Source organism: Channa argus, chromosome 9, assembly GCF_033026475.1.
Source record: "Channa argus isolate prfri chromosome 9, Channa argus male v1.0, whole genome shotgun sequence".
Classification (NCBI taxonomy): Eukaryota; Metazoa; Chordata; class Actinopteri; order Anabantiformes; family Channidae; genus Channa; species Channa argus.
In genome coordinates this window covers 24,309,101-24,335,183 of record NC_090205.1, presented here as the reverse complement: position 1 = coordinate 24,335,183, position 26,083 = coordinate 24,309,101, and the positions used below count along the sequence as shown (strand labels likewise).

The window sequence follows — 26,083 nt, the reverse complement described above, 5'->3', positions numbered from 1 at the left end:
AGTGCACTATTTACAATGAAGACCGTTGTTTTTGAGATGCTAATATAACTCTTTTTTTTTTTTTTCAGGGAAACCGGGGCAGAACTGGAGTTGTGGTGGCAGCCTATATGCATTACAGTAACATATCTGCCAGGTAGGTCATAATCCCAACTATGGTACATAAATCTAATGACTGCAGAACACTTTAAGAGACAGAAATGGAAAGACAAGGAGCATGATAGAAAAGCAAAAATGTTTTTTTCAAAATGAAAGCGTTGAAAACAAGAAAGAAGAAGAGCAGACATCAGACGGAAAGCTAGATAAGCCAGCATTGTTCATCACAAGACTACAGCCCACATCTGAAAAACAGTCAGAGATGTGATGAACACAAGGAGGAGGGGCAGAACACGAGACCGGGAACAGCACTTTGTTGTTGAACAAGTACAGGGACACATGTCAGACATAAAAATATGCACAGAAAGCAATGAGTTATCTCCGCATAATGAGAGTCACATTATAAATGTTCTCCACTTACTTTTATTGGATTTCTTTACATTTGCCAAAATATGACTTTTTATTGCAAACAAACAAGATGTAAACTGTTAAACAATCAGAAGAGTGTGTGACGTAGAACTCTCTCTTGTGCCTGTGAAAGTGTCTGATTTCTCCTTAATCTAATTATCCCATAAGTCAATTTAAAGCTGATATGAAGTAGCTTTTAGAACCTATTTAAAGGCAAAATCCCAGAATATGAACCAAATATGTGCCGTGCAGCAATGTACTATTTCTTAACTGTTTTGGGCTGTTTTCCTTTGGCCATACTAGAAACAAAGAACATTTTATCTGTGAGATTTGGAGCTTTGACAAACATTTACTGTTGCAATGCAGCGCTGACCAGGCTCTGGACAGGTTTGCCATGAAGCGCTTCTATGAAGACAAAGTGCTTCCTGTGGGCCAGCCATCACAGAAAAGGTCAGTCGTTCCTCACTTCTCGTTTACAAGGAAAATTCCTCCCCAAAGTGAACTTTTACATACAGTTTTTGGCCACTTACTTTAACAAGGAGCAAACACATCACTAAAAAATTAGCAGCCTACAACAGCAAATATGTGTCACTTAATTATTGTTTATCCAGTCCCCATCCAGCTAAACGTATCATCTGGCTGAGGCCATTCACTGGATACATTACTGTAGTTTGTGGTGCTGCTCAGAGAGTGTTTTTTTTTTTTTTTAATGAAAGCAGCTTCCCGCCAGAGATAGGAAGTAGCTGGAGCCAGAACTACTTGGAGTGGAGTTTGTGGGTTATATAAAACAAAACAATTCCAAAAGATTCTTCATATGCGAGTTTGATTGTACTTTGTGCACTGTTAATACATCTAATTCTATATAATTATTTGTTTATTTAAACTAAAGGTATTGTCTAGTGCAGTTTTAAAGTATTTACTAAGTTTATAATGAAACTATTGGTGCTTTGGTCTAAAAGCTGGTTACTTCAGCCCGGCTGACTGTGTTGACACCGTGAAGAATGTGGCTCTTTGTTTTGATGAACACAAGATTATACCTTCACCCCTTTGGTGTAAAGCATTAGAAATCATGATAGACTCCTGCTAGAAGGAGATCTACACATGCATCATGTGCTTTTCCTCCTTGCTCAGGTATGTGGAGTACTTCAGCGGCTTGTTGTCCGGACACATCAAGATCAACAACAAACCTCTGTTCCTGCATCACGTCATCATGCACGGCATCCCCAACTTCGAGTCTAAAGGAGGTGACTGTCACACACGGACACTTTATACCCTCACGCATAGTATTTCATTTTGACTGACTATTTCAAACATCGTGTCCCAGGTTGTCGCCCTTTTCTCAAAATCTACCAGGCCATGCAGCCCGTCTACACATCTGGGATCTAGTAAGTCCTAAAATATACTCACACTCCAATGCTTTTACTAGATTCCAGGGATAGCGAGCTTCAAATGGCCCAGTAATAAAAAACTTAATTTTCCTTTATAGAATCTCCCCTAGCTCCCCTGGCCCTTAACATACACACACATCATCCCTCTTGCCAGTTTACACTCTGTGCTGGCCTCACATTATTATATTTAACTTGCCTCCCCAGCTGCAAGCTCTTGTTTCCCTACTGTAGATCCCTCGACCACTGCTAATGTTTTTTGTGACCGGAGAGCCCATGAAACAGGCAACTCTGTCGATGTCTGCAGGCTTTTACTGCCAGAGGACCCTGCTGGTTCCCACGGCCAGACAGGAAACAATGCAATCTATGGCTTTCTTGTTGTTGTTTCGGGAAGACGGGAGGTTAGAGGAGAGGATGGGAGAGAGCTGCACTGCCCTCAGATGGGTGAAGCAAGCAAAGAGCATATATTTATTTAAAAGTGGAAAGTTTAAATACTATACTCCAACTGGTCATCACATTATTTAATGACAATCTGAAGACAAGGCTTCAAAAAATTCAAACTTCGAGCTAAAAGACTCCTCGAGCTAAAAAATATTTTCTTTAGTGCAGCTTAAAACTTCCTGCCACTCAGCCTGTTTTTTTCACTCCTACCATTCAGTTAGGAAGCATAGTAATGAGACTACTGTACTAAATCCAGCTGGTGCCAAACTGTGTTGATTCTTTTCTCAGTTGTAGTATAAATGCACTCACAGCATCCACTTTAAGCAATATAATTCGTGCACACATACAGTACATCCAACTTCTCCGCCCTTTAAAAGACTAAATCACAGTCATCCCCACCTTCTCTCACATGCTCCCTATTAGCACTCTCCACCCTTTGATCCCACTCTCCCAGTCAGACAATCATATAGACACTAATACCCCAAAATCAGCTGAGAACTGCACAGAAGTTACACTTGCTGTTAAAGCCAGTGAGGGATTGTTACTGTAGCTGATGATTTATATCATGTGCTCATGGTTATATCCAGACAGGACACATAAAAAAACATTGTTACCTAATGCATTGTGACTTTTGCAGCAACGTTCAGGGAGACAGCCAGACGAGCATCTGCATCACCATTGAACCTGGTCTTCTTCTGAAGGGAGACATCCTGGTAAGAACAGCACACATAAACAGCTAATGCCAAATGACAGCGCAAAGAGCAAAAATGTGAAATATTAGTCTCAGCTGTTTTTACACTCTGTGAATTAGTAAACTGGAAACACTATGAAGGTTTATTGTCTCATTTATACCTCAGCCAGAAGGGAAAAGACGCAAAAATGCCAACAAGAGCTTTATTAGTGAACTGTTTATTAGTAAAGAGGGAATCCTGGAGGTTTTTCCAATGTGAGTTTAGTGAGTGTGCTGCTGCATGTGCTGCAACAGTTTAAAGTATCCACTCACAAAAGAAACAGGGCCATAAAAACATGGGGACAGACAGCTGGCCATGGTCCTGTACCTCAGGTTATAGATGCCTTTTAGCACACATGTTGGAAAATATGACATCAAGGTGACAGTGTGTATTTGTAATATGCCGAGGCATCTATTTAAAAGGCAAGGTGATATTTTTCAAATACATTAATAAAATACATACATTTACACTTGTTCCATTGGTGCTGACTGAAAAGAGCAAGATTCACATAACAGCATCACCTGTGAGCACCTCTTACTTCTGATTCGGCCAGAACAACTGAAAACATCAGCAAAGTTTTTTTCTTCTGCTGTCATAATGTTATCCAAGAGATGTCCTCGGAGCTCATAATTTCAGGATAGAGATATCAAAGGAGCACTTACCCTTGTGCCTGAGGCTACTCTCTTTTGGGCTGAGCTTACTTCTCATCATTTATTTAAGATGAACTAATGGATTCAGCTAAATGCATCATCATCTGGATGAGCCATGGCCTGCTGATGCCGATGATAATATGGAAAATGTGAACTGTGGCCTTATGGCCAAATGCTAAAGTTATATATATTCAAACTGCAGGTTTGTGTTTGCACAGCTGAAATGCATTGTGGAGTAGGTTTTATAAACAATCCTCCAGGTTTTGGCTGTTCTCTTCTCTCACTGGGATCTTAATTTGAAGTTTGTTGAAGTGAAAGTAATAAATCCAGCTACTGTCACCGTGAAAGGTCACTAATGTTATATGCTGTTTGTTTAATGTCTACAAGAAATAAAATGCTTCTTTGCTGGGTGCAGCAGCTTTCAATCATTCAACTTACTACACTTACTACTTACTTACTTACTACTAAGCAGGTCCTGCATTTGTTAGAAAGATATATATGGTTTTCAGTCTTTAACTCGCTGCAAAACAGCCTGTGACCTGCACGTTGCTTGAGTTAAAGTAAACACACCTTCAGTACCTGTAAATGTGAGCTCCTTGTAAATGTCCAGGCTGCACATCAGGAAACAGCAGGAGGGCGAGCGAAGATTTTCCTGTGTGTGGTTTTATTGTTGCTCTTAAAGCTGTTGTGTTGGGAAAAACCATCTATATATACTGTACATATATAAAAGTCATAAATGTTTTTTTTTCCAGCGTTGAGCCATTGTCGTGATAGATCTCATAATGAATCAAAGTGACATGTCCCTGACTTATTTATGTTTCATAATACACACGTCATATTCTGTATCAGCACGGAATATTGAGCTTTAGCTCTAGCGGTGATTTTTTTATTTTTTATTTGTTATTTGTTGCTAAAAAAAAGATTATTCTCAAAAGAATTGTCACACTGAATAATTGAGCCACATTTTGAAATATTTGATATCCATCATAAGTCACTTTACCTCTCACCCTGTTATGGGGTTGTGTGTGAAGTCCCTTCAAGCTGCAGCTTTGCACTGAGTAGATTACATGTTTTGCTGATGTGTTCTTGTGTTGACTCTCATTGTCTAAAAGTCCGTAAGAATTTCTTCTCATATTTTTTACCTCCAGCTTAAGTGCTACCACAAGCGCTACCGCAGCCCGTGTCGAGATGTGATCTTCCGGGTGCAGTTTCACACCTGTGCTGTTCATGACCTGGGGATTGTCTTTGGAAAAGATGAGCTGGATGAGACATTCAAAGGCAAGAGATCTGGAATAAAGCATATTAAGATGATTGTATGTAATTGTGTTTTGCTTTTATTAATAAAGCTCCTACTGTGTGTTTATTCTCTCCTGACAGATGACAGATTTCCAGAATATGGAAAAGTGGAGTTTATTTTCTCCTTTGGACCAGAGAAGATACATGGTAAGAATCAATGTGTCAGGCTTTATTGGTATATGCAAATGCAATTCTCACATTATATTATACTGTCAAGCGAAGAGAAAGACAACATTCCTGACAAGATTTGCGGCTTTTCAGAGGAACAAAAAAATGTTGTGTTATATAATGTTCTGTTTGTTGTGTTATTCAGCACTTGCAATCGATCTGGAAGCAACAGCCTCTGTCACTCCGATTTGTTCTGTCTAATGTCCCCACATTTCAGCCGTTCTCCAGCTGTGTTTTGCAGTAGAAACGTGTTTGTCCATTCCTGACTTGTGGACAGGGCTGCTAGCATTGGTAAAACATGCAGGAAATTATGCTGATAGTTGCAAGGGCGTGCAGAATTCAAGAGACTGGTTGACTCTGTGTTATTTGGTGCGACCGCAGCATTGCAAATTCCCGGAGGGGCTGAATGGAATACGATGAAAAGAAAAATAAGTTTTATAATTTCAAGGTGAATTAATTAAATGGAGTTCATTTTAATATTATATAATATTATTTTAAATACCACTTGTTATTCGGGATTCATCTTCAAATCCTGAATTGGATCAGCTTTTTTTGTGATGTAAAGACATTCACATTTTCTGCTCTGCCTCTTTGTACTTCTGGTCAAGGTATGGACCACCTAGAGAACGGGCCGAGCGTCTCGGTTGACTACAACACACAGGATCCCCTGATCCGCTGGGACTCCTATGAAAACATCAGTCAAAACTGTGAGGATACCGCAAACGGTGAGTACAGTATGATAATACATAGTATTTTGCATTGTCCTGTATACTGGGGCGGTCAGGTGGCTCCGTGGGGGATGTATTGGGATAGGAGGTGAAAGTTTTGAGGCTCAAACCCCAGCCCACGCCCCAGGTGTCTCCTTGAGCAAGACCCTCAGCACTATAGTACGGTTCCATGCAAAAGAAATTTTACACATTTTTTCACGTTACAACCAAAAATGTAAATAGATTTTATCGGGATTTTATGTGATAGACCAAAACGACGTGGTGCATAATTGTAAAGTAAAAAGGAAAATGATAAATGGTTTTATCCAAAAATGGAAATAGTAACCATCCATAAAGTTGGATTGAAGAAATTAATTCATTTAGAACTATGTGCCATTTTCCCACAATCCCTGTTTCAAATTTACTGTTAGTAAATTAGTAAAGCATGAGATTGATGTATCAAGCCACATGTCACTTAAACAAATGCACCTTAGCCCAAGTTGGCTTGCAACATAGGATGATCACAGAATGACTCCTTATTTGTCTGTATCAGTGAAGGCATCCTGTCCTTAGGGACATAATAATCTCATGAATTTCCCAACAAATGCTCACGTTACATGAACATCACGCACATGGTACATGTGACTGCGGAAATGCATTTTAATGTGGTTGAGAGGAAGTTGGGACACTGTTCTAGTCTGCCTTTCTCACTCACGCTCACCATAAACAGACACACACAAACAGCATGTAACCACACTGACCTCTGCAACAAGGCTGTTTTGTCTGTCTGCATCACACAGATGAGATATTCAGCCGGATTTCTAATAAAGTCAAAAGGGTTTTCTTGCTCATTTTTCACCTTTGTAGAACTTCCACATTACAAGGTCAAACCGAGGTCAAATTTAGGCTAAAACCTATTTTTGATGAGACGGAACACATTCTGGCTCTTTTGTACGCAGTCATAATACTGACATTCTGAAGTACATGTGGGATTGGCCATTATCAAAAATGGCTGTTTTTAAAGGGATTCATGCAGTTGTAGATGTCAGTGGTAGATTGTGTTTTGAAAGGGAGGAAAGACACTAGAACCACTGAATTCATTTGTGGTCAAATTATGACCACGGAGAAGCCAAAAACCTTATGGGAGCAGACTCTGTTGCTTTCCAGAGCGTAGTGTGAGACATTCTTGAGTTCAGCCACAGGCATGGACGAAGCTGTCCTATTGAGGGAGCGGTGGTCATTCTGTGGCCAGAGTGCTACTTCTCTGCCACCCCAAAAAGGGAAACATTGCTAGGCCCTGGGTGATAACAGTGAGCCTGTTGTTTTGCCTGCAAATGTTTTACACTTGTTTACATGCTCAAACTGTTTGTCTTTCTGGCAAATAACTTTATTTTTTTTATTTTGTTTATTTCTTTTTCAGTTTTAGGGCTGTTTGACATCTGTCTATGTTTATAATGCAGAGACACAATAGGTTAATATTTGTGGACGCTTCATTACATACATGTACAATATCTGACCACTGTGTGGCTTTTGAAATGTTAGTGTTTATCCAGACTCCTTTTTATTTTATCATGACATGCTGTTGTCTCGCAATATATCCTATTGATTATCCGAGTGATATCAAAATAACGTGCAAAATGTTGTGATTATATGATACGGTGCAATCCCACATAATTTCCACCCCTATTCAGAACTGACTTTGAGATTTCAAATATGCTAACATTATAAATGCACACTGATTTACTGATTCAACAGCTGTTTAGCTGAGGTTAAGTTCTAGCTGTACCTGTAAGGACCTGCAATGGCTGTCTAGCTTGTCTGAGATTAACAAAAAACCCATCCTTGTTGGAATGCAGTGGAGGCTAAAGCTAAATACCACAGTTTACAAATGCTGCTACAATCAAAAGTCCTTCAATCATTAGAAGTACTTTTGTCTGTAATGTTCTGCTCTTGTAATGCTCTATAGAAAATGCACTGTTCAGAAAACATATCAAATTCTCGAAAATCCAATTTTCATTAGTGATAAATGCACAGCAGCAATTTAGAGCAGTGACCAGTGTATTCAGTTTAAAGGACTCTTCATAAAAGGATTAATTGCCTTTTTTGAATATGGATGCGTGGCTTGTATTTTAAGTCCTTAGTTGCACCTGTGTGTTTTTATTGGTCTCCCAGATAGTCAAAGGTCAGAGGTTACTTGGCCTCCTTTCTATCACTGCTCATAAAGTGTTTACCTCAGACTGAATGGCAGCTTGAAATAGGCCTTGCTAAAATAGAATATGTGTAAGTCTCCTCTCATTCTGTTTCAGTGGAGGTGAGCTGATATGTGTGTGTGTGTGTGTGTGTGTGTGTGTGTGTGTGTGTGTGTGTGTGTGTGTGTGTGTGTGTGTGTGTGTGTGTGTGTGTGTGTGTGTGTTGCCTGTCTGATGTTGCATTCTGTTATCTGATGATGACACTGTGGTCAAATCAGAATTAGACTTTAATAAGATCACACACACACTTGAGCAGAAACACAGATAAACATGAGCAAAAGTACACAAAATGCACACAGACACACACCTACACAAGCTCTTATTTACCTAATTGAGACCTGGGATTGTGGATAAGCCTTCAAACGTGTCCCATAATAGCCTTTTGTACTGGAACTTTATTCAGCCAGCAGACTGATAACACAGTGCATTTTAAATGAGTTCAGCTTCTTGCAAATGGCATTTAAAGAAACAGTTAAAAATGGTTCGCTCTCTGAAAAGGTTTCCAGGAAACTAGAGTGTTTCCCCTGTTATTGACTTCACCACACTTGTTAGTGCTGAAAAGGCAATTAGCTCCTCTGACAAAGTGGCTGTCGAAGCGGCTAAGAGGCAAAATGGGAGAGGATGTGTCTTCTCAAATGTAACTTAGAAACAAAAAAGGACTGTTTGTTGTTTGCTTTGCAGTTTGTCAGGACCGCAGTTTCTTTTCTGAGGAAGGCTACTTACATTATGAGGGCATCGCATGAAGCTTCAAATTATAGGGCCAATGTTTTGTTGGGATCAACACTGACTAAGTGCTGTCTATGTGGTTGTTGGCCTCCAAAGATTGATGCTGACTTTTATTGTGTTTATTTCATAAAAACTGCTACAGCTGCTGTGGTGTGTGTTGGACAGAGGGATTGTTGTCACGCCTGCACCTTGCATAACAACAAACAAGTTCATATTCCAAAAGTCCAAAAACTAGCACAATTATGCACTTATGCTCCATGACAATGTTACATTGTAAATTTCGACTGTATCTTTACGCGTCTTTAACGTTTCGAATTGAAATGACATAAAAAGAGCCTCCGGAGTTAGTTAGCACTAAGTTACAAACTTGTTTTACTTGAGATTGGTTGGTTTCTAAAGGAGCAATTGAAAAAATTCTGAATGCTCATCAGATGCAACGGAAACATTGATTTTACACGTAATACTATAGATATTGACAAAGAAGACTAGCATATCTGGCTAAAAGCAGCAACATAGAGCTTTAAATATTTTATCTAGCAGCAATAAAATTAGCAAAAAAAAGTTTTCTTACTACGGGCGGGTCTTTGCTAAAAAAAAAAAAAAAGTTAACTGTATATTCTTTCCCTTAAAATTTCCAGTTCCTAAATATAACTTTGCAACTAAAACTGAATTTCTATAAAAAGCAGATGCTATGTCGTCTTTCACCACACACGGACCACTTCATTAAACCATTGCCTGACACTAGCTCCTCGTTTACACACTGCGAGGATGCAGAATCTGTGTAAGGAGCTGCTCGAGCTCTTAACAAACAGAGAAAGGAGGATCATGTGTTTGCCATTGGATTGATAGTCATTCTGGGAGTTACACACTGATGTGTTTTTGTTTACTAATCGGTCCCAGCGATTGCATCAACTGGCCAAGCCTCTGCATTTCTGCAATAACTGGGATGATGAGGGAGGATGAGTGATTGGAATGAAAACAAATAGTAAGATATAAAGTGTGTTAGAGAGTCCTGCTTCTATATACTGTATAGAGAGAGAAAGAGAGAGAGAAAAATGGATGACATGAGACTAAAGACAAACTGGCATCATCCACCTTAGTTCTGCAGTAATAGTTTGTGGATTATTTTTTCCTATATATTTAATATGTGTCCTTAACTCACTCACTCATTCTGATTTTACAGTGACTCAACACTTGTCCTTTCAGCTACTAAAAAAGCTTTTCTATCTCTCCCCTGATTTTCCCTCATCTGAGGAGTTGGAGGGGTTAAAGGCAAAGCCCTCCACTTGACTGTGCAGCACTTTTTCGTGCACACATTCACAGGAGGAGGAGCAGCAGTGACAGAGAAAGTCTGGATTTGTGCATGTTGCTGCTGCTGCTCAACACCGAGAGACCCGTTTACCCGAGTTACATGCTGAATTTTGCATCCAGCATTTCTTCGTCTCCACGTCGGTGTGAGGCTGCTGACACCCTCTGTCTCCTCCAAAGCTTTGATAGCTGTTGAAGAATTGAGCCGTGACCCTGTGTCCAGTTTGCAGGAGGAGGAAAAAGTTGATTCACACTCAGCAGCTGAAGTCTGTCCCAACATGTGAGTAGCATGCTCGGTACTGAGGATAAGGAGAGTTAGAAAAACAAGCTCAGTTCTCACTGTTCAATAACTTATTGACATCAGGTTGGGAATTATCCAAACACTTGGCCAGCTCGTGTTTTAATTGGTAATTGTTTTAAACTGATTCAGCTAAGCTCACAAGGCAAGTGAGCTGAAGGAGACAAAGTTTAATCTTTTTTCCGAACGTTTTTTAAAGCGATTAAAAGTTCAGACGCTCAACCACACAGATGTTTTGGTGACTCAAAGGATAATTCAGGTGTAGAACAACTTCGAGCTTGAAAAATAAAGATTCAGGCATGAACACAAGCAGACAGGAGACTATGCAGGTGTTGAACCATCACGTTAGCTAAACTGGAAGAATAAGCACATGCAAACTGCAGGATTATTATCAAAGCTAACTATTGTGAACATCACCCACTGACGCCTTGGTTCGATTCCGTTCAGTGTTGCAATGCAGTGTGTCACATCGTTGCAGTATTTCATAATGTCAACTATTACCCCCCAAAAATCAAATTGTATTAAATTAGAGTTACTCCCAAACTGTGCATGAAGTGTTATGAAATAACACTGGGGTCATTTCTAGGAAGACAAGGAGTCAAGTATCCTTGGGTGCTCCATGTAAGCATTTAAGTTTCTTTTTATCTAAGGTTCAATAAGCATTTCTCTGTGCTGATTTGCACTCTCTCTCCAGGAGGTCCAGACTTCCCACATACTAGTCAAAGGGATATGTTCGAGTTCCTGTTCCCACAGCCTTAGCTTAGTTGACCATACCTGCGCCGTTGGCTACGGACTATTTTTGCCGCATTCTTGCAGCAAGGGCGTGTGATTTAAATAAGTCAAGTCAAATTTAAGTGTGTATTTGTGTATTCTGCTGAGATACATACAAGGGTGGGGTTTGGGGTGGTTATATAATCACGGTGTAATGAAGTTGATGCAACACAATGATATCACTGCTGAGACTGTGTTTGGCCTCAAGGGATGATTTGGACTCAAATGGTTCGTTCGAGAAGAGTGTAGTAGGTGAGCAGTAAATTACTGCAGACCCCAATGAAACATTACCATTACTGATCTTAAATGCATTCACTGTTTCCATTTCCTTTTTAGTATTTGATGGTCACTAAAGGTGCTTATACCAGAGAACTGAGATACAAATTGCATTTTCATCTGGTTCTTCAAATGCTCTCAGCTCAAATAAGGATCCAAATGTCAATATAAGTGCAACCTTCACTCACATGTTTACATCACAGCACTGACCCTGATCTGGGGTCAGCATCGTCCTTCTTGGGCAGGTGAATGCTGATGTTGTTCCCAATGAGATGTTTCATAATTAAATACAAATATGTTTTAATGTTTGGGTGAATTGACCACACTATATAAGCTAGGCTGAACAGTTTTGCATATGACACTTCATCTGACCTGCATCACTGACAGCGTGAAAAATGCTGGAAAAAATGATTTTTTTTCCCCCCAGCATTTCACCAGAAAGATGCAGACCTGAAATGTCTGGTCTTTTGTGATGGCAACACGCTTTGTTGCTATCACTTCCTTGGTCTAGTCCCAGGCTTTGGGTGGATTAAACTGCTTTGATTCCAAACTTTGACCAGCTCAGATTGCATAACAGCTAAGACATGAGAATAAAGGCCTCCTAGTGAAGACTGCATTGGACAGAGAAAGAACAAGCGCCTTGTGTAATGCCCTCATTTGGATTTTGTCTCTGGGGGCACAGGGACTGGGGTTTCGGCTAAGTTTTGGAAATATTAGGAAATATTTGGCAGTTGAACCTGGACATTGCTTAGGAGCTGAATTGGACAAAGAGATATTGCTGATATAATTCTGTTTTGTACTTAAGCATGAATGTAATAGAAGCCTTTGCAGGACCTGGCTAATCCCAAGAGAGAGAGTGCTAGTTATCTGCCATCCGTAGTGTGTGGCAATGAATCAGTGTTCTTTTACCTCCTTGTGGATACAGCCAGCTGTTGGCCAGACACACACTGTCTCTCTCTCACTTTCCTCTTTTTCCACCCATCTTTACGCAGCAGATCTGGCCAAAAATGCCAAACCAGAGCCAGGACATAATTAATCATGACCACTTTCCACAAGATCCACTTTTTATCCGTCTCTAATCCCATATTGATATCTTTGCACTGCTGAAAATCAAACATTCATTCTTAATTTTCTCAAGTGATAAAATGCTTGTTGTGTTTGCAAGAACTATAAATAGCTTTTCCCTATGGAGCACCTTAGAATTTTTTTATTATTAGGGACTGCTGTCATGTTTAAGGTGTGGCCAGGGGCAACTTTCTGCATGGGTCATTTACTCTAACTCACTGAATGCCAATGATAGAAAGGACATAGGAAAAAGAGAACACACTTTAATTTTGGGTCTATTGGGAACAGTGGCCTTCTCTTAAATGTCTTCATAAAGAGTGTTCTATTCATGCGTCAGTCAGTTTCATATTCATGCAACAGTTTTACCGTGTCACAAGAGGCAGAGCTGTAACTGCCTTTGAAGAATCAGGAGCACATACTGGTTAAACCATTTCTTTTCAATGAATCTTTTCCTCCGGGGTCAGGATTCCAAGGTCAAGCCTAGATTTAGCCCCTAATAGCTTGGTCATGTGTTCCCAGCAATCAAAGCTAGAAAGGGAGAGAGCCAGTAAGGGGTCATGCCCTTGTAACTGTACTAGTTCGGGACATCTGCATGGATGGGGATGGGTTGTAAAGAGATAGCAATAACCTATGTTGGTGCTATGCCATTCAGGACATCTTTTAGTTCATGTTGGCAAGTTGGGATAGCAGTGACGATAAAGGAAGATAAAAAGATAAAGGAAGTGGTCAAGGTAAAGGTAGGTAGGAAAGCTTGGACCCCTGTGGCCTGATACATCTAATTTTTTGTATAAAGGTACTTAAAAATTCTTTAAGGTCGAACCAACTATAAAGAATCATATTGATGCTGGTCTGATACCTGGAGCATCTGGTGAAGAAAATGACCAGTTTGTGTCTGAAGAATTTACTATTAGAACTGAGGCTGACAAGAGCACTTTTGAGGGACGTTCTGTTTAAACTATCAAGACTTCTGGCAAAATGATGTGGTTTTGTCTTTGTAATCATGCCAGACCAGAGCTAGCAACAGCCCACCAAAGCTTCCCCTCCCCTCTAGAACAAGATGGCTACAGCCAGTTCATCATGCACTCTCCTCATGTGGCCCCTCAGGATTTTGCCCTCAGTCCAGCTACTAACAGGTTTTGTGTGTGTCACTAATATATTTTAATGTTTGTTGCAAAATATAATTACTGCCCCTAACCAATAGTGAATACACGTGACTGTGGCTGTATACAGTATAGCGATGCCACAGGGTCAGTGGTGGCCGGTTCTTGAAGCTGAAATTAACATCCTAGATTGATAATGATCGATATCACCCTCCTTCCTCTTCTAAACCCCCTCCATTAGCTTGTCCTTTGTTTTGCCAATCCAAGTTGCAAGTTTGCACTCATTCACATTGATCCACAGTACATTTTATGTATTTTTAATGTGTTGCAGGCTAAGTGTTCATTAAGCTACAACAACTCTCTGTACTTACATTTGACTAAATGTTTTGGGACTATGGATGCTAGAAATAGCTAAACTGTACTTAAGTGTATTACAACTTGTGGTTTGCTTCTTCACAAAAGTGCCAAGAAAAATCATACTTTATAGGTTCAAGTATTCTTCTATACCTATTGTAGTTACAGATTCTACTGGATTAAATTCTGTGAGAGACTCATTTTGTATAATATACATAATCAGTAAGCCTTTCACATAACACCCATAGCCTAGACATAACACCTAGACATCATGAGCAGTCTGTTAACTGATTAAATGAATCCAGCTCAGAAGATGTAATAGACGATTTTGTAGATCAGTTACGAGGCCACACTATTACTTTATTAGCTTTCCTTAAGCCTGACATACAGTAATTTGTTACTAAATCAATAGGTCAGCCATTAACTTTTACCAGCTATGCCACTGTGTTGCATATTGTTACAGTATTATGTACAGACAGTTAAGCTGCTCTTTATTCTCTTGAGCTTTGTTAGTGTAAATACACTTTAGCTATTAGTGGTTGTGGCAGTCAATGCCCGAGGGGGGTGTTCTCAGAAAATGTTTCATCATTGCTTTTTATTAATGTTACACTTGTGGCCAGCACACATGGACACCCAAGTGTTCTGGAATGCGAGTGCACCCTCTGTCACACACACATCTACAAGCACACGGCAGCACATGGACTTGGTCCATATAAGCTACAGGGGAAACATGCTATTTCCGCTGTGAAGAGGGATCTAATGCAACAAGGGTTAAGGGCTCAAAGTTCAAAGATTATAAGGTCACATAGTTGCACCATCTGGCCCACAGCACCTCAGAATATCTGACAACACCTTCCAATTTGTATTTTGTAGGATTCCATTTGGATCTACGTACGTCTGATTTTACCTGTGACTATCCAGGTGTTTCTTAAGAGAAAAATATTCTGTGGGATTTCTTTTATTATAGGTTTTTAACTCGTGATCACATTGAATGTCCAGCAACTACCTTTTAAAGATATGTAAAACTTATAACAATCATGAGTGGGCTGTTTACTGACAAATTTTATGTCTGTCTAATCCATTCAAAAACCCAGAGTGGTGTGGCTAGACCCTTTTCACAGAGGTTTCCAGTCATGGTCTGCACTTATATAGCACTTTTCTACCTATTGGCATTCAAAGCGCTTATTCACCCATTCACACACACCAATGGGGGAGCTGCTATGCCGCTGGCCAACACTCACTGACTAAGTTGGGTTCAGTGTCTTGCTCAAGGACACTTCGACATGTGACCGAAGGAGCCGGGGATTGAACCAACAAGATTAGTGGACATCCGCTCTACCTTCCTGCGCCACAGTCGCCCCGTCTTCAGTTCTAAACATGTGCTGGCCATACTGCCCGCTGTTTTTTTTTGCTTTTGCCTTTTTCAACATTTATTAGGAGCTTCCTTTACCACTGAGGTTTTAAAAAGCCCTGCTGTAATAAAGTGTGGACCATTTACCATGTAAATATTGTGTGGAGCTGCTGTTGCATCATATTGCCATGCTCCTCCCTTTCCCCTGTGTACTGCCTCAACTGCCCTTGAAAAACTACTGACTTCGGAATGAGGGAACAAAAAATGCTAACTAACATTTTTAGGTTTTATGATTAACTCCACTGTATGGAGAAGATACAGTGGGAGAACTTATCAGCTATTCCACGCTGGACAGATTTGGTTGCTGCCCCCTCTGCTTAGATGTATTTAAGACATTTAAGAGAACTTCTCCTCTGACTAATGTGCTTGGGATCACAACCTAAGTATTTACCTCCTGGGAAGTATATAAAAACACATTAGCAAGGACACATACACGTAGACACGCACACACACACACACACATACTGTAACACATCACTGTGTGTGTTATGCGTACACGTGCCCTTTCTTATCACATGAGGAACACTGTCAGAGGTTATTTGCAGAGGCTTACGCGTGATTCTTTTTATCCAAATGAAAACAGAAGCAGTCATAGCACCAGACACAGAAGCAACCTCAGCATGAATAGTCTGCTTTCCGTAAAAAGTCTCACAAGTGTAAAGTGACAGATAAGGTTTCCTGTAGTACAAGCGGGGATTCTGTGGATCGCTCATCAGTCACGTCGCCTCTAAAGTGAAGACATGAGCTAGTTAAAGACTAAACTGGCCTTTCATCTAATGTGAGACAGGGGCCATCTACAGCTTGCGTCATTGCAGTCATCTGTGTCATCACAGAACGAATAGTGTGAGAGGCCAGGGGAAGGATGTGAGGGTAGAATGGGAAGACGATAAGGGTTTAAAACAGAGAAAACAAGAGTTATGAGACAATCTGTGAGTCAAATGTGGTAAAACACCATTACAGTGAAACATTTTAATGTAAGTAGACGCCAAAGCCACATGTTTATTGTTATCAGCCAGAACGACAAATGTGGGTGTTGTCAATTGTGTGCAACAATAAATGGACTGTCTTCCATGCAAATGTGTATAGATGGCAAGGTGATATGACCTGAACCACACACAAGAGCTTTTAAAATGTAGGGGGAAGCTTGTGTTTTGTGTGTATGTATGCATACATGACTGTAACCCACCCCTCCGCCCCAGTGAACAACTTATGTAAATCATCAACATTCATCTGACAAGATGACGAGTCTTCTTATGCTTTATTCACAGCAGATCAGGAGCCACTCTGTGTGTTCACCTTCCCGTTTCCTTACCCAGTAAACTCCTCTGTTTTCTCCATCTGCCTGCAGCAGGGTGGAGTTTGCTCCATGCTTCTTAGCTTGGAGAGCGCTCGTTAAAGGGCTGATGTTGGACGGAGCAGCTCTTTCCATTACATTAGTGTTTTTCGACACCATTTAGGCCAAAGGAGGGGCATCTCTGTGCGTATGTGTACACGGAAAGGGCTTACATCTGTGAATCTGAGCATATGCCTTAATATGTGCTTTTCACAAGTTTCAGTTATTATTAGTGGAATTATTGAGAAACAGGGTCACCAGTTTAGAGCACATTTTTGTGAAAAACAGACTTCTAGAAATTGTACAATAGTGGGTGTTTTCAGGAGTCTGATCTAAGAGAACTGATGTCATTCTGTCAAACTCCCCCCCACAAACACACACACACACTCACACACACACACACACACACACCATCAAACAGGCTGTTGTGATAGACTTCCCACACAGCAGGAGTAGACTTTATACTGGTGCAAGCCAGCGAGCAGGCAGCAGCAGCGGCAGCAGCTCTCCTGATCTGGGCAGACAGCAAGCTATTCAGGAGTAGGAGGAGAAGGAACAGTAGCCAAGACCAACTCCCCCAGATACTGCTGTAATTCTGTATGTCCCATCCCGGGGGCTCCGATGCAGTTCTTTACCCAGCTCCGTTTGAAACTGTAGCGTCGCCATCTGCTCTTACACAGGTAGGGGAACCTCCTTCTGTGGAGGTGTTTCTGCCGTTTCCTTTATCGAGGCTCCAACTTTACTTTGAGGTAACTTGTTGAAGTGTTTTAGCTCAGGCACTTGTGAAATCAGCTGCTGGACATCTTAATTGTGTGAGTCACATTTGGCTGCAGCGCAGGTGATTAGAAAGGAACTGAAATGGAGTAAGTGAGGGGAGCTCCTCTTTCAGGACTTATGTCTATGTTTATCGCCATGACTGATGTATTAAAAGCGCGTGTTCATGCTCATGTAGGTGGGAACATGTGCATACTTCATTTGGAGCCTCCTTTCTTAGGAGCTAACTTTCTAGGGGAGACCAAATTGGATTTTTAGTGCAAATTATCAGCTTCATTTGCATCACAATAATGCTAAGGTCTGTACTAACTGTGGTAATCTAATCTTGAAATTGTTATACTACTGAGCCGTCCAGACCATGGTTATCAAAGATACATTGTTAAAATTGCAGTGTACTGTCCTAATGCAGTTATGAGAAGAGACGAGCTCGAAGCATCTTTTTCCTGCACTATGAGAGACTACATTTGTTTCTACGAGCACCCTAACAGTGCAGCAGCTACAGTGCACCCTTCCCCTGGCAGGTTGCCTGGGGCCAACCAAGGAGACTTTGCAGTAGCTAGCTTGTGTAATGCCCACCAAGCTCTATGACATAGCCTCATTTTCATTAAAGGTGAGATGGAGATACTGTATCTATAAGTTATAGACTGCTTCTTTGTGTAGCTGCTGTCACATCTGTACTAGCTGATGAGTTTATCATGACACGGGAACTATGACGGGCATGTTATTTGATAAAGTACTGATTCCCTCTTTTCTCTGCTGAAGTTTGAATTGTGTGTAGTCTGTTACTACTAAACCTGAGAAAGCTGTGATTGAAAACCCGTATATGTTTTGAATCTTTGAATGCATGAAAATACAAAAACATCTGGCTGTATTAGTACTATGTTGAAATTGGTGAAAGGGGAAAAAAGTGAATCGCGTGTGTGTGTATCTTTTCAAACCTTTTCAGTGTCATTCTTAGTATATTGAACTTTTGTTTTGCTTCGGGTTTCAGAGGCCAGGAAAAGCCTCCTGAGCTGCCTCACTCAGTGAGGCTGATTTTCCAGTGGTGACTAAATTCTTCTGATTGGGGAACCCTACTTCCTTTATACTGGACTTGGGTGTGGCTGTGTGTGTGCGTATATCCAGCTGTGTTCAGAAGACATGCAATCTACACTGCAGCATTCATTCCCAGTTCATGAGCTAACGGATCTGCAGTTTTTTCTGTGATGTCACTGCAGCACTGTATCACTGTATGCATTTTTCACGGGGGTCATGGGGGTCATAAGCAAATACAAACAATAACTTATTATTAAGTTTTTCTTACACTGATGTTGTTCAGTTAGCACACATGAATCCTATTGGCCTGAGAAAAGTGCAAGGCAGGCCCCTGTGATTTCATCGGTTTTTCCACAGTGCATGCCATAGGCCCTGATCATTTCCTGAAGCTGGCAGAATAGATGGAGATGAGCCAGTATTTAATTTAGCTATGGCTATTTTGGCTATGCCCACACAATCTGTGCATACCCCTGCTTCAGGTTTTTCATAGTTCCTCACTCTTTGCTTCTTAATTCCATAATAAATATTGTGTGCTTTCATTTTGTACACATTTGAGTACACATTCTTTTCTGTAATAGCCAAACAAGGATGTCTGTGAAATACTGTTGAGATAAAATTGAGAAATTGTTTGGTTGTTTGTCGTTGTTTTTGGCTTAATCTGATTCTAATGAGCCTCTGTCTTGTTTGTTTTAGAAGTCATTCATACCCAAGGCCCCCTGGACGGCAGTCTCTATGCTAAAGTTCGCAAAAAGGATTCTGTTGAGGGAACAGTGACAGCTAACGGCCTCCCACCTACTGCTGTTGAACATGTCTTACCTGCGGTGGACCATGCCTTATCAGTGAGCAGTGACTCAGGGAACTCTACTGCATCCATTAAAACTGACCGAACTGATGAGGCTGCAGCAGGCCCTCCGACTTCCATAGTGAGCCAGACGCACATTCCTGTGGCCGATGAGCCATCTGCACAACAACCAATAAGTCCACAAGAGAAACAGGAGCTGGAGCAGCTGCTAAGTGGTCTGGAAGGGCCCATGCATCGACAGGGCTACCTGTCCACCCCAACATCTGCTGTTGGAGGGATGCTTCACTTGGTCCCTGCACAGGTCCATGTCAATGGGCACAATAGCATTGACCGTGAAACGGATATTCTTGACGATGAGTTGCCTACTAGTCAAGAGGGCAACAGTGTGGACAGCCTGGGAACATTCTCTTCCACAGATGGTCGAGCTACACCAGCTGACCTCTACTACCAGTCTGAGTCACTTATTAATGGGCAGGACCATGTGCCATACTTGGAGCGCAGCATAACAGAAAAGTCTCTGGAAAACATGCAACCACAACTTGGCACATCCAACAAACCTGTCACTTTGACACAACGTGATTATGTTGCGCCTGTTGCATCTTCAGGTAATTACATGGCCACCCAGAATGGTATGTACCGCTCTCAGTCATTTGGTGCAGAGCCACAGTCTATGCCACAAGCTCCCACTCGCACCACCAGTAGCAGAGATGCCGTCCAGCGTGGACTCAACGTTTGGCAGCAGTTTGGTGTACCTGAGGAGCCAGTAACTGAAGGCCTTACTTTTAGTCCACCTCCTTCAGTAACAGTAATACCCAGCCACCAGAGCCTCCCACAGTTCCCTCATCGCCACAGCGCCTCCCAACAGGAGATTGAGAAATCTATCGAAACCCTTAATCTTCTCATGTTGGACCTGGAACCAGGCCGTACACCAGTGCGAAAATCCCAAAGTGTTCCACTGCAGGAAAACAGTGTTGTGGTGACCACACAGCCATCCTTTTCCCAGAACCAAACCAGACCCTCCTATCAGGACAATGCCACCATTCATACCCACTTTTCTGGTCCAATGTCCAACCAAACCAGCCATGTTTCACCCACTCAGATGTCACCTGGGAAGCCTAGTACACCAGAGCATGCACCTGCCCAGGAATTTCTCAGTTACTCCTCTGAAACTGCTGGAACTAGCCTTCCCTCACAAGCCTCCTCAACTATAGCTGGCCACATCCAGCGCAAACCCATCACCACTTATCCACCAAGCACACTTTCTCAGTCTGCAGAGGTATCAGAGCCACAGAGAAGCCCCAGTGCTGCCTCAGCATCACCCCAGCCAAGAGACAGTGAGCCCGATGAAGTCTTCAGTGTTGAAGGTCTGGTGGCCCAAAGAGTAGCTGGTAAGTTGTATCATTAACTTGTTTCATCCTGACACCTAGCTCCAGTTGTGATTTTTGATTGAGTAGATTATTTTTAAATGGTTCAACAAAGAGCAGTAGTTGATTAGTTAATTATTTTGCGTAAATGCTCTGGTACTAAATGTGGGACAGGATATGTACTGCAGTACCAATGATGCCGTCAGCCATGCAGTGCACACACACACACACACTTTTTTGGAAAAACACCACTCCACCCTTATCTCCACTATCTAGATATCACCTCATCAGTCTCCATCACTCAGGGTCAAACAGGAAGTGTCTTCCCCAATCCAGCAAGTTGACTGTCCTCACATAAGGACATCAGATCACTTGCAGAGCAGCAGGAATTTGAAGAAAGTCAGTGGTGTCATAATTAAGGCCCTTGATAACAAGCAGCAGAAAGTGTTTTTCTAGAATCAACAGCACAGTTCATTACACTTTATAGCCACACTTTATAGTGTGTGTAACGTACGTGAGGCCCATCAAGGGTTGCTTTGTCTGTTCTGTACAGTAGACATCCTCCTTTTGATGATTTGAACTGTTGACACACCATCACACCAATTAGTGAGGTATATTCAAGTACTTGTCAGCCCAAACTTATGGCTCAGTAGGTGGCATTATACCTCCAAAACATGTGATAGAGATACAACATCTAGTGGTCGTAGAAAGTATTACAGAACTACATTTACATTTACGTTTAGTCATTTAGCAGACGCTTTTATCCAAAGCGACTTACAAGTGAGGTACAAGACAAGCAAGAATCTAAGTCAAGGAGAAAACATCAAAGCAAAGTCCTATCAGAAAAGTGTTTACATTTCACGGGATGCAAGTTTTTTTTATATAGATTTAAGTGCATAGGAAGATGCGGAAGAGTTCTGTTTTCAGCTGCTTTTTGAATATTGGGAGTGAGTTTGCTGAACGTGCAGATCTCGGTAGCTCATTCCACCATTGTGGGATCATTGCGGTGAAGAGTTTTGCTTGGTGTCTTCTCTGTGGCGCTGGGACCACCAGACGTTGTATGTTGGCAGAACGCAGTGGAGGGATTGTATCCTTGAATGAGGGAGTTGAGTTAAGCAGGAGATGTCGAGTTAATCACCCTGAGAGCAAGAGAGAGAGCTTTGAACCTGATGCGAGCAGCTACAGGAAGCCAGTGTAGAGATCTAAAGAGTGGTGTGACATGGGTCCTTTTTGGCTGATTAAAAATGAGGCGAGCTGCTGCGTTTTGGATCATGTGCAAGGGTTGGATTGTAGATACAGGTGACCCCATTAACAAAGTGTTGCAGTAAAGAAGACAAGAGGTGAACCAGAAGTAACTTATGTATTAATTAACTAATGTATTTTAAAGAGGGAAAAGTGCTTAGTGACGTGGTGGACAACACATTTTCACCCCACAGCATCATATAATGCCCCTCTAAAGCCGTCAAATATTGCCCTTTTTTGCCATATGGATGCTACAGGTATCCTTTATGGTCTCTTTTGGACACCCCAGTTGACTTATGGTTATGCCCAAAATCTTCAGCGTAGGGTCAAGTTAAAAAATGTAACACGTGCATTCAAAATGTTTAACTACCTACATACAATGACAACAATGCACATGTTCGTCCTCACTACAATACGCGTGTAACATAGTGGATCATTGAAACGCATACGGTCTTGACTGAAGTCAAGCCGTGGTCTCCTGTGGCCTAAATCTACAATACAAGACTGTCCCTAAGAGGATCATGTAGCCAGGTGCAACATACAGTACCACATGATAGGAGCTTATTGAACCCTTTCAATGGATTTCCCTGTTTCATGGTGGTAGAACGTCACCTACTGAACCATAATTATGGGCTTGTAAGAGCTGATATCTGCCCACTGAATAGTTTGATTACCTACTCTTTTCTCCTCTTGTCCATGTCATAGGGCAAAACCTCATCTGCTGACCTTTTTTTCCTTTTAGTTTTGTAGTCATCATATTTTTCATCTCTCCCAATTCATCTTTTTTGTCCAGAATACGCGGCTCGTGTCCAAAGTGTCATCCCCAGCATGACCTCTTCTCAGTCTGAGCACCGTCGTTCTCACTCCCTTTCGGGTTGGTCCTCCCATCCTGTCTGGAGGAACACTTGTAAAAAATTTGAACTAACAAAGGAGAGGTCCTTTTTTTCAAGTGCTCCTTCAATCCACGTTCAAGTCTGTATCTGCTTTGTCTCCAAGTGTGGTGGTGTTTGGTTTGCATTTATTTCTCTTTTCTTGCTTTCAGTAATCACACGTCCCATCTGCCGCTGCTCATTGTTACTTTTTGTTTTAATGTCTTCCTCTTTCTCCATTTGCATACATAACACATTCTTACTCTTCTGTCAATGAGTTTGGAAAGGAGCATCAAACTAACCACCTCACAATTTCTTTTTACATACTGTGTTTGAGGTTGCAGTTTCTCATGGTAAAGGATTTACTCAAACTGTGGAACAGAAAAAAAACAAAACCTAATTGTATAATGTTAAAGTTTCACAAGAATGAGACGGGGGAAGCACAAAGAAGGCTCTGTCCCCTGCCTGGAGAGTGCATGTCACGGGATCCGTTTTGCCAAACTTGGAGAACAATACTGAGGCCAGGATACACTGGCCTCATTCAAGGTTGCTTTTTTTACTTGCACTATTTTAAAGATTTACAAAGCAGGACAAAAGACACCAAATCTAGGCGAGACCACAGTCCTTGTTGGAAACATCACCAACGCTGTATGTGTCCACTTAGAGACAGCCACCAGAATGCAGACTGCATTGTTGGGTGTCTGCCCTAGACTGTCAGGAGCTTGTCTGACCTCATTGTTTGTGATTAGATCTTAGGATGTGGAGTCGGGATGAAGCTCTAATGTCATCTTTCCAGACACAACTTCTATTTTTTTTTTTTTTTATAATTCCAGCAAGAGTTTTTCAAGAGTTTACCATTTCTCAAAGACAAGATTACAAATGGTCTAAGAAAGATCTGAGCTGACTTTTCCTGGAACACAATCCCCTTACTCTTGCATTAGATAAACTCTCTCCATTGCAGGTGTGGACATGTGGAGAGTGTAGTTCTCTCCATTTAAAAGAAGAATCCCGCAGGATCCCCTAACAAGTCCATAGTATGCTTTCAAATCAACCCCACGCTTATTCCATGACAACAGTTTTTAAATAGCTGAAAAATGGGAAAAGAGAGAGACAGAAAATAAATGGCACTCCTAGGGATCTCCAGCTACCCCAGCTGGAAGCCATTAGTGGTTGCTAGGGCAACGGTGCAACGTTTGACACTGCTCTGCTGTGCAGCAGTGCATCATGGGTACATCTGGCACTCCGTTTCTACAGTAGGCTTGGTGCAGCGGTGGGTGTGTTTGTGTTTGGGGGAGTTGTCTACATTCTCTTGAAAGCTGTCAGTTCCAAGTTGTTGTTTTTTTTAACCAGTACCCTGAGCACTCTGAGTTATTTGAAGCTGGAAATAAATCAAGCATCTTAAAAGATGGCATGATTGGCAGTTGTTTATCACCAATTTCTTTATATTTAGTATGCGAGTATATAAAGAACTGTGCACATGTGTTTGGAAGATGTGAAAAATCATTTTTCAACACCTCAGATTTTTTACTTTTGTTGCAATGACAGCTAACTGCATTCCTAACTTTTTAGCTTCATATTTTCACAGCTGTTATCACTAACTTTTCACCGCTGATATTTGGCAATCATTTGCTCGCGTTGCTTCAAAGTGAAGTTGACTGAAGGGGATATCAGTATTTTCACTGTTTCCAAAACAGTCAGGCTCGTAAGCTCTATCTGCACTTTTATTCCATGTCAGGAAATTTGGCACCATTGAAGTGACACATTGCCAGATCTGCATTTCACTTTCACTGTGAGATTATTTCACCTGGCTGGGTGTCATTTTGTCATTTACATTTGTGAGAGAAGATGCTCAAGTAGGAGTGAGTTAAAGAATGCACGGAGATTGAAACCTGCACAGATACTCAGAAAGAAAGAATGATAAAGGACCTCCAGATCCACCAAATCACAATTGTTTATGCGATAGTTTTAGTGACAGATTTTGAAATGTCACAGGGTAAACTGCCTGTATCATGTTTGCCACTTGTTTCTATTGTGTTTTCCTTCTTCCTCCCCAGCTTGCTCCAAAGCACAAGGGAGCCACTGATAAGCCTTTGACACAGGCTTTGCTGTTTTGGCCAGTGTCTTTCCTGCTGTACCTCTACCTGCCAGTCAGTGGCATTGCACATTAGCTTAAAGCTCTTAACTCAAATCCTGTTTGTTTTATGCTGCTAGTTTCTCTCTCTCTCTCTCTCTCTCTCTCTCTCTCTCTCTCTCTCTCTCTTTCTTTCTGGCTCCCTCTATCTACACCAGATTATCAAAAATGAGCTTACTGGTTGCTTTGAAGTTCAGCCAGAAGTCCACATTGACGAGCTTCATAACTAACATTCAGTTTGCACTAGTGTGTCAAAAGCTTTGGATAATTTGCGCGAGAGAACATTTTTGCCCTGCTATTCAAAAAACGCAAAATGGATGTTAATGTTTCAACCGATGTTGGTTCATTACAATATATATATTTTTCGTTGTGATTCGTTCAGTTCGATTAGCTGTTAACTCTCCATTAACTTTGTGTGTGTGCGTGTATGCGTGTGTCGGTGTGCATGTTAAAGTTTGTTCTGAGTACCACAGCCTCGTGCAAATGCTTTGCAGTGTTTTAAATATGCTAAATCACACTCCAGCCTGTGCAGTGAGTATTCACAATGGCCAAAAACTATTAACATCTTGCAACAGTGCAGTAGTAACCATCCATTGCCAAATTTTAATGCTAACTTATGCGTTGTTGTAGGTGTCCAGGCCCGTGCAGCATCATTGGACGAGCCTGCAACATTGCCCCGTCGTCGCATCACCAGCGAGGAGCAATCTCAGAACAGTTCTGAAGACCGTCATTCTCCTGATGTCCCAGTTCATTCCCCCATGCGCTGTGTTTCTCCAGAATTTGTCAACGCCATTGCGATGAACCCAGGAGGGCGACCTAAGGAGGTAGAAAGCATTTATTTCATTACAGGTTCACACTTCTCGTGTGTGTGTGTGTGTGTGTTTTCATCTTATACCATTGTTTCCTGCTCCAGAGGAACATGCACAGCTACCGGGAGGCATTTGAAGAAATGGAAGGAGGCCCCATCAGTCCTACACCCACAGTTGGTGGTGAGGTGTTTCCCCAAACCCCTGCCTTCCCTACCTCGCCGCAAACCCCTTACTTCAACCTGTGTAAGTCTCCCCTCCGGCTGACCGAAAGGCACTGTGGAGCCCAA

The 26,083-nt window shown here is 41.5% G+C and overlaps 1 protein-coding gene across 16 annotated transcripts in view; it reads left to right on the top strand.

Annotated features, from left to right (window-relative positions):
* Positions 1-26,083, top strand: part of tns1b (tensin 1b) — a 154,002-nt gene that overhangs the window by 113,828 nt on the left and 14,091 nt on the right. For 10 of the 16 annotated variants that reach the window (XM_067516989.1, XM_067517003.1, XM_067516999.1 and 7 more), the window contains 12 exons: positions 69-133; positions 868-951; positions 1,633-1,745; positions 1,826-1,886; positions 2,965-3,040; positions 4,857-4,986; positions 5,086-5,153; positions 5,777-5,897; positions 19,273-20,769; positions 22,781-22,861; positions 25,618-25,811; positions 25,901-26,039. In XM_067516989.1, coding sequence (XP_067373090.1) covers positions 69-133; positions 868-951; positions 1,633-1,745; positions 1,826-1,886; positions 2,965-3,040; positions 4,857-4,986; positions 5,086-5,153; positions 5,777-5,897; positions 19,273-20,769; positions 22,781-22,861; positions 25,618-25,811; positions 25,901-26,039 — 2,629 coding nt within the window. The remainder of the gene's footprint in view (positions 1-68; positions 134-867; positions 952-1,632; positions 1,746-1,825; positions 1,887-2,964; positions 3,041-4,856; positions 4,987-5,085; positions 5,154-5,776; positions 5,898-19,272; positions 20,770-22,780; positions 22,862-25,617; positions 25,812-25,900; positions 26,040-26,083) is intronic. The other 6 variants (XM_067516990.1, XM_067516994.1, XM_067517000.1 and 3 more) reach the window with 4 other exon arrangements.